Genomic DNA, 9,287 nt, shown 5'->3' with positions numbered 1-9,287 from the left:
AAAATTAACAAATGCATAAATACAATAACAAATGTATATAGTAATGTGTATAGTACAACATATATGCAAAGTAACAAGAATAATTTTATATAACTATAAATCAAATCTGTTGAAAGAATATTTTGAAAATATGAAATGTTTAACTCAGTATTTTTACATATATTAATGAATAATTTAGAATGACAAAAAAAGGTTACAAAAAAAAAATCATTACTTTTGCTTTCACATATAATGAGGTAATAAATCCAGTTATTATATATTGTTCCAAGTATTATGTTAAATCAGAAAGAAAATCAAATTACAATTACAAATCACAAATATGCACTATTTTTTCACCTGAATAAAAAAAAAAAATTTTTTTTAAGTTTTAATAGTAATTTTGTGAAAATGCATATCTCAAATACAAAGAGATTATTGAACAAAAAAATCTTACAAGATCAGCACCATACTGCAATAATAGCTCAGCAACATCAGTATGACCATTTTCACAAGCATAAGTCAAAGCTGTATCACCAGTTTGAGTTTGTGTATGAACATCTGCATTAACCTCCAGTAAGTATCGAACTAAATCAAGATGTCCCTCTTGAGCTGCTTCCATCAAGGGCGTGGATGCACCTAACTCAATATTGGCTCCAGCTTTAATTAAATAATCAGCTACTTCTAAAAATCCTCCACAACAAGCCAAGGTTAAAGCAGTTTCTTGGGTCTCTTCAGTTGAGCATTTATGTTAGCGCCTATTATATTGAAAGTGACAAAATATTAAAAAAAAAAACTATTAAAACTTATATATGAGTTAGTACATAAATACACACAAACAAATATATATTCAATATCAATTGGGATTTAAAAAAAATCCCAATTAATATTTGATAAATAACCCAACTTTCCATATAATGCTTTACAATGTTATTTCAGATTCAAGAATAATGTCTTAAATTGAAGGCTGGCATGCATAAGTAACTAAATTAAATGTCAATTGCCTTGATAACAGAAGTCCAACACATTTCTTCATGACCCTCTCTTGCAGCCTCCATCAATGGAGTGTATCCTTCATCGTTTACTTCTTCAATATTTGCTCCTCGTTCAATAAGAAGCATTGCTAGATCTACATGTCCCCACAAGCTGCCAATGTCAAAGGAGATTCAAAACTATCTGTAGGCATATTAACCTGAAATCATAATTATTTTATATTTAACATTAATTAATTAATAATAGTCATCAGAAAATATATACATGTTTATATTTTGTTTCAGAAACTATGCTTATTAACTGTGTTATTGCAAATCGTTGCTATAGCAACACATTTGTGTGCCAAAATTTAAGATTTGAACTAAATAGATGTTTTATTTTATAGAGGTTGAAGAATTCACAGAAATGCTATTACAAGTTGTAAAACAAAGATTACATTAAATTAGTGCATATATTACTATAAGTAACTTGCATAGAAATATAAAACAAATCAATTTTTTATCGTATTAGATAGAGGATAGAGGGCTCGCGCGATAGAGTGTTTTACTGTTCCCAAATTCAAAACTAACGTCGTTCGTCGGCCTATGCGTCCGTAGGCCTATTGTACGGTACTACTATAAAACGACCGATTACGAACAAATACTTCAAACAAAAGAATTAATAATAATTTTCAATATGGCAAAGTGTCACGTACCACAGTGTTGAATATAGTACCACAGTGTTGAAATACAGTTCATAAAATAAAAAAATATAGCAGGGTACTAACAAAAGCCACATGCGTTAAGAACTGGGTGAAAAGCTATACAGGGTTTGAGGCACATTTGATAAAAAAAGAAAGCATTTCCAGAATTTCATTATTTATGTACGAGAAATTTTAATCAAGATCCATTGCAGTTTTTTTTTGGAAGTATGATGGTCGGAGATGTTCAATTTTCTGATTCATTTACATTGTTTATTGTTAATAACTGATGCAATACTGTAAAATGATATCTTTCAGGAAAATTTATAAATGAAAATGAACAAGATCACACGAAACAATAGTTTTCGAAAAGTACAAGAGAAGTCTCAGGGTCAATAAAACTCGACAGACAGAAAAAAAAAACATGTATTTTTTAATGTATATGAAAATATATTTTTATGAGTATGTTTTGTTCTCGTTAAAATTTCAGATTCATTGTAACAATGTTATATATAAATTTATCTTAGAATTAAACCTAGGGATTTAACTAGAACTGAGCCGAAGGGTAAATTTACATACTACACTCGTCGAGCCTCTATAGCAGGAGCGGAAAATTAAAGTTAAAATAATCAAAAAGCGGTTTTGTTGCTATCTATTTATACATGATTATCTATGATTAAATTATAAGAAATATTGTGCATAAAATAGAAGACTTAAAACAGTGAAAAAAAGTTTTAACAACGACATGCACTTAATTAAATGTTAAAATATTTTACCTGTGCACCAGAATCTAAAGAAGACGAGCTACTTCAACATGACCATCCATTGAAGCCTCCATTAAAGCCGTATGCATTTCATCAGTCTTGTGCTCTTGATCAGCACCAGCCAATAACAAGAACCTAACCATATCTAAATGACCTTTGTAGCAGGCTAGGGTCAAAGCACTCTCTTTGAATTCATTGGAGTGTGTATTGATGCCAGCACCATTTTCTAGTAGAATCTATAGATTGTGGGTACAATAATGTTTGGTAGTGAAAATCTCTTTGTGAAAATATTATATTATTATATAATTATATAATATATATTATGCTTAGCAAAATTGTTACATTTAATTAAATTAGAATTGATACACTTAAGCAAATAGAGTAATAAATTTACTCCATAGTAGAAATTAGTTCATTTATTATTATTAACCACTTCGGTGCGAGCTGCAAGTTCAGTTTTTTCTTCTTATTAATACATAAGTATTAAATTTCAACTTAATTTTGAACATAAGATAAATTTTGAAAAGTAATGAGACAGTAATAGCGTAAATGTATGCATAAGGTACCTTGGCAACTCCCACATGACCAGCAGAAGCAGCTTCCATGAGGGGAGTATGACCATTTTCATTGTGATCTTCTACATTAGCCCCATTTGCTAGTAAAATCTTTACAACTTCATCATGACCACCAGCACATCCATACATTAAAGGTGTATTACCTATAAGAAATGCAAGTGATTGAGTTGAATGTTGATGACAATAGAGCATAAATATTATAATATATGTAATATTTAATAAAAAAAATATAATACGTAATATTTTTGAATGTGCAGTAAAAAACATAACAGAAAATTAAAATATGTGAAATTGTTAATATTTAATGTAAACACATATGTATAATATATGTACTCAAAGATTTGAATCAAACATATAATCTTTGTTCGCAAACTATATGAAATGAGTTGTAAATAATTGTAAATATTTTTGCAAAAAGTAATTATTCAAACATAAAAATAAGTTTAAAAAAATAATTGTATTATAAGCTGAGGAGATTCATAGTCAATCATTTTTAACTCTTATTTGTGAATCCAAAGACAAAAAGTATGAAGTGAAAGTAAAACTAACGGAGCTATCAAAACATACTGTAGGGAACACTATACTCATACATATTGTGCACGATCTATTTTCACAACTGTAATTCATTTTTTTTTTAAATTAAACCACTTCTCACAGGCCTGTAATATTTTAAGATGTTCGGTTTGACTTTAAACTCTATCACCAGACAAAGTTTTATCAAAATTCCTGAAGATTAAACCTGAGGTTGTCCTCATAAGATATTTTACACACTGTAACACATGTAATGCATATATTATATAATAACTTATGCATGTACTCAATATATTTGTAACTGTTTTCTCAGATGCTTAAGTAATGTTTAATGTTTTATATACTTCATCCATTGTTATTATTGTAATATACAATGAATGTAATGCTTAGAAAAATATCAAACTTCTAATAACTATTTAGAAATAAACAATCATTCTCATTACAATCATTTCTGTTAAAACACAGTATCAAACTTATGCCAAATAATAAATGAATGACAAAACGAGTTGCAACAATATAAATGGTACAGATCGGTAATATGATTTGCTGGTCTAAGTTCAATTTTATGATCCAGCATAAAATCAAAAATTCACAATTTTAAATGGTATTACTATTGCAGAAAAAAATATTATAAAAGCTTATATAGACAAATTTTATCATCTTATATCACTTTGTCTTAACTTTGTTATCTTATCATCTTATATCACTTGCTAACCTGATGAAGATTGCGCATTAACATCTGCACCATTTTCAATAAGGAGTGTAACCATCTGAGCATGCCCTGCAGAAGCAGCTTCCATTATTGGAGTGCAATCACCTTTTATTCCCCTATCTTCCACATTAGCATTCATAGCAATGAGTACCTGAAGAAAGCAAAAAAGTTTATCTCAGTACTTTTAACTACTTATTTATTACAAATGCACATTTCAGCTGAATTATGAAAAAAAATCTTTGCAAGTCCTTTATCTTCTTTTTACCAATAGATGCCTACACATAATCAAGAAACTAACCTGAGCTAATTCATAGTAACCCGCAGAGCAAGCTAAAGATAGTAAGGATTCACCATCTTCTGTTGTTTCATGAACTGAGCGACCTTCTGTTAAAAGCCTTCTAACTGTACCAACATCTCCATCAGAACATGCTTCCACTAAAGTTCTAGCAAGGTTACTGAAAAATATTAATTCATATCATACAAAAAAAAATTTAGAGCTTCAACAAATTATTTGTGATATAGTATTATTACTATTAATAATATTTATATCCCAGTTAATGCTTAATTACATTCATAATGATAAAAAGTCAACTGTTTAAATTAAGATTCTATTTACCACTTTTTGTAAAATGGAACAACATCGAGATTCGAAATTGTTTATTAATTTTAAATCTATGATTAGGAAAACTTAACTAAATCGGTGTGCACACAATGTATAAAAATTAATGACAGTTAAATTTTTTTTTTAAAAAACAAGAGATCTAAATAATTATATAAAAAAGTAAGTAAAATAATACAATTACCATTTAATCTTTATAACTACATTCATATAATCTTACAATTAATGTAATATAATTATATTCACCTCTTTTCGGAATGTCGTGGATTATCAGATCTCATTCGTGTTAGGGCAGCAGCTGCTTCATCCAAGGCACAAGAAACAGATGATGTGTCAATCGACGCAAAACATCTGGATCTGCCAAATGCTTGCCATCCCCTGATGACATTTGCCAATACCTGAAATACATCAGATTTTGCAATTAAATTAAAGGTAGACTTGTGTATTGTTTAACACTATAACATTTTAAATATATTTTGTACTAATGAGTTAGTACCAGTTTCTACTTATCACATAATATAATAAGCACTTAATTTTGAAATTCATCCAATTTGAATCTCACCTGCAGCCTCCAGCAGTGCTTCCAAACGTGCCTGAGTTTCAGGATCAACTGTTCTTCCATTCTCATCGGATTCAAGAAGAAATGCACCATCTCCAACTTCTGCGTCCTCCAAATCCTGTCACAATACAATTTACAAAATTTATTGAATTTATTATACTATAAGAAAATCACATATAGAACAACATGCTCAGTTCCACATACTTGTATTAAAAGGTTTAAATTGCAAGTATTATAAAAAAAGCAAAAGATTCATGTATAACTTAGATAAGTTAGCAATAGTTTCTTAAATACAAATAATTTTTTTTACAAATTTATGTGTGTGACAATTTGTGCAAGATGGACATAAAAACTAAAACATAATACTACTTTATAATAGGTTACATACAGGCAACATCTTTGGATGAGCTGGAGTCAGGAATTCAGTGGAATGAAGTTTAAAAGAGAACACAGGTGATATACTTGCACAAATATGTAAATAAATCTTTCACAATGTCACCACTCTATTCACAGAAAAAATATCTTTATATTTAAAATGCAATGAAAGGATAACAAAAATCCTTCTAAAACACTATTGAGAACAAAAAAACTAATGACTCATTTGTTTTACTAAATACCACTTATCTTATTCAAAACAAAAACAAAAACAATTGACAGCTGATAACATTAGTAAATATATGGAAATAGCGACCCAGTATACTCAATGTTAACAATATAAAAATACAAAAACAAAATTTATAATCATTTGATGCACTTGAGTTATGCAGTTCACAGACAAAGTAGCCAACATTCATAAAGCTAATATATTAATCAATTTGCAGGTGAATAGTCTTTAATTCGCTTGTAAGTAAGAAAAATATATTAGAGTAATATGAAAAGGTAAGCTTACTGGGTCACTTACCAAAAGACTCGACCTAAGGCACAAACAAGCCAGCAATATCTACAATATTAAACAAAAACTTTATTATTATCAAATCTTTATGTCAAAAACTATTGTTGGCACTAAATTTACTTCAAACCGTAAGATCATATCAAATAAAATACTTTACTACATTTACAAAATTGCTTATAATTTACAATGCTCTACTTTGTTCTACGTATTTAAGTAATTTCGCTTTACGGCCCCGCTACTTTTTCTAAATAATTACTAACACTTAACAAAAATATTTTCATACAATAGTTAACGAGTAATTGCACAAACACTATCCACACGTCGAAAATCTCTAATATTTTCGATATGAAACAGATTTACAAAAGTGATTACAAGAGCTCACAAAATGTCCCATCACTTGATTGCCGACTATATAAAATATAACTAAACTAACCAAATGTCAGTCGTTCATACCTCGGACACTGATTCTTCATCACTATCAGAAGAATCTAATTCAGCAAAATCAGCCTTTTGTCCACAATACGGATCACTTTCAATGTCCGCTGTACTACAATTAGAACTATGGGGAGTCGACAATTTTGCAGTATCTAGTTGTTGCACAGACACTTTATCTTGATTCTGAGTTATAGAACGTCCTATATTCTGCATCGTTTTATTATTATAACGAGTGCTCAACTAAATTTCCCGTGCTTGTTAGTTTAAAATACTATAAACACTCATTCACTAAATATTTACACTAAATATCCTTTCAATTTTCATTATACATGTCCGCCATATCTTCTACGATGGCGAGGTCCCGGATGCTTAACTATACCAAATCATACTTGTAGCCACAACTACGAACCGAGTACTTCTAACTTCACTCCAGTGTTGCCGCAAACGACAATTTTTTCGGCATTCAACATTTGATTTCAAATACACATTAGCACAAAATTATTAATGTTTCTAGTATATTTCACAAATAAGTATACTTGCGTGAACATGTCTTCTTTGCAATTGTATGCTTAGACTAGCTTAGACAATGGTCCTAGACAATATAATAATAATGACAATGGTTGTGAGATTTCAAAGCTTTTGCTGTTTCTTCAAAACTAAAAGAAATCACATAAATATTCGTATATATATGATTAATTTTTTGGAGGGCGTAACATAAAGTAAAAAATAATTAAAGTAAATATTTTTAAAACGTCTTTATTTTTCTATACGTTTCGACGTAAAATTCTACGTCATCATCAGTGGTTCTACAATTTTGAAATAAACAGGAAAAGTTAAAAACAGAGAAAGTTTGTGTTTATTTCAAAATCGAAGAACCATTGATGATGACGTAGAATTTTACGCGAAACGTATGGAAAAATAAAGATGTTTTAAAAATCTTTACTTTAATTATCTGTTACTTTATGTTACGCCCTCCAAGAAATTAATCATACATTTCAACATGAAATTTATTTATATATATATATATATATATATATATATCTTGAGGATTTTTTGTTCGACGTTGAAACATATTGAAAGAATAAAACAGCCAATGCGTCGAATGTAGAAAATTTATTTTAATTTTATACGTTTCGAGACTAAATGTGTCTCATCATTCAGCAGATCAGGAAAAAACACACTATACTAACACATTTTTTACAACACCACAATCACATGATACTACTGTAAGAAAGCAAAAATAATTTAAGAAAAGACCAAAAAAGGTAAAAGTAAAATTGTATGAAACACATAATTTTTTTACAGATAGCATAGCAACGCAGTATGACTTAATTTGAAAACATATTCAAGATGTGAAATTGCAGCCAAAAAGTCTAAATAAAAAACAATAAACAATTTATTTATAAAACGAACAATTATAACTTTCATAATGTATGAGGAAAATATTTGCAGTCAAAATAAGAACAAAAGGATATTTTGATTAATATAGTGTTAATATAACTTTTACGAAAAAGTAAGTGTATGCTCGGGCCTCTTTGACATCGTTGTAATTATACCATAGACGAAAGAACTATGTTTCATAAGACTTGCGATGCATAACAGAAAATAACTTTCTTGTATTAAAATTGTACTAATTATGCTTTGTACTTACAACTGAACAGTAACGATAAGCAAAACATTGAACGTAGCAGTTTGGAAATCTCAATACCCACTTACACTACTAATATCTTTGTAGTTTGTAATATTAGTAATATAAGTACATAATAATAAAACAATAATAATATATATATATATATTATATATATTATATTTATATTAATTTGTATCTAAACTTAAAATTTTCATATACTTTATGGTGGACAGTATAACTAGAAAATATTTATAATTCAATGTTAAAATGGTATTTTGGTAGTCAAGTCTTGCAAATCAATAAATCATCCAAGTGGCTATTGATATCAAAATTATGTAATATAAAAAATAGAAACTAAAAAATAAAATAAATTGAAAATAATGTTATTATGTACATATTCATATATATTATGAAAATTTATATTCGTAAAATGCAAGCAAAACAACATTCAAAAGTACAATATATCAACTATACGATACAATAAAATAGATATTTTTTACATATACTTCAGGGGTTAAACAAATATAATCAATCCACCTAGTTCTAAATAATTGTATGTATAGTAATCCAGTTATAATCTAAATAGATAGATGTTTTGTTATCATTCTAGCTTATAAGTAATGAGCTTTAGCTTATTTTAATAGTTATATACATATTAATTTTACATTTATTGAAATAACTCATAAGAAAATATGAATTATAATACAAATAATTACAAAAAAAAATAGAAGTGTATCAAGTGCTTAGACCATATCGAGAAAAAAATACATTAGATTTATATTATAATATCTTTAGATATTATAGTTAGAATTTATATCTGAAGTTATGGATGAAAACTAACAATAACAATGATGCATTATATTTTGCCTTGATAAATATATTCCATACATTTTACTCATTAAACAAGTTTTAACGCTAAACA

General features: G+C 28.1%; 1 protein-coding gene across 1 annotated transcript; it reads right to left on the bottom strand.

Annotated features, from left to right (window-relative positions):
• Positions 1–324: 324 nt before the first annotated feature.
• Positions 325–7,108, bottom strand: LOC113376278 (ankyrin repeat domain-containing protein 17-like). The gene is given in 14 exon segments (XM_026616184.1): positions 325–336; positions 434–725; positions 970–1,117; positions 1,120–1,168; positions 2,425–2,444; positions 2,447–2,648; positions 2,979–3,130; positions 4,234–4,381; positions 4,529–4,673; positions 5,096–5,181; positions 5,184–5,236; positions 5,239–5,247; positions 5,412–5,526; positions 6,754–7,108. Coding segments are annotated over 14 exon segments (1,626 nt in total). The 5' UTR covers positions 6,949–7,108.
• Positions 7,109–9,287: the final 2,179 nt, after the last annotated feature.

Source organism: Ctenocephalides felis, unplaced genomic scaffold, assembly GCF_003426905.1.
Source record: "Ctenocephalides felis isolate EL2017-DRISC unplaced genomic scaffold, ASM342690v1 CF-g0.4_SCAFFOLD_01886, whole genome shotgun sequence".
In the NCBI taxonomy this organism is placed as follows: Eukaryota; Metazoa; Arthropoda; class Insecta; order Siphonaptera; family Pulicidae; genus Ctenocephalides; species Ctenocephalides felis.
The sequence above is the reverse complement of the archived record's forward strand: the minus strand, read 5'-3'. Positions and strand labels throughout refer to the sequence as shown.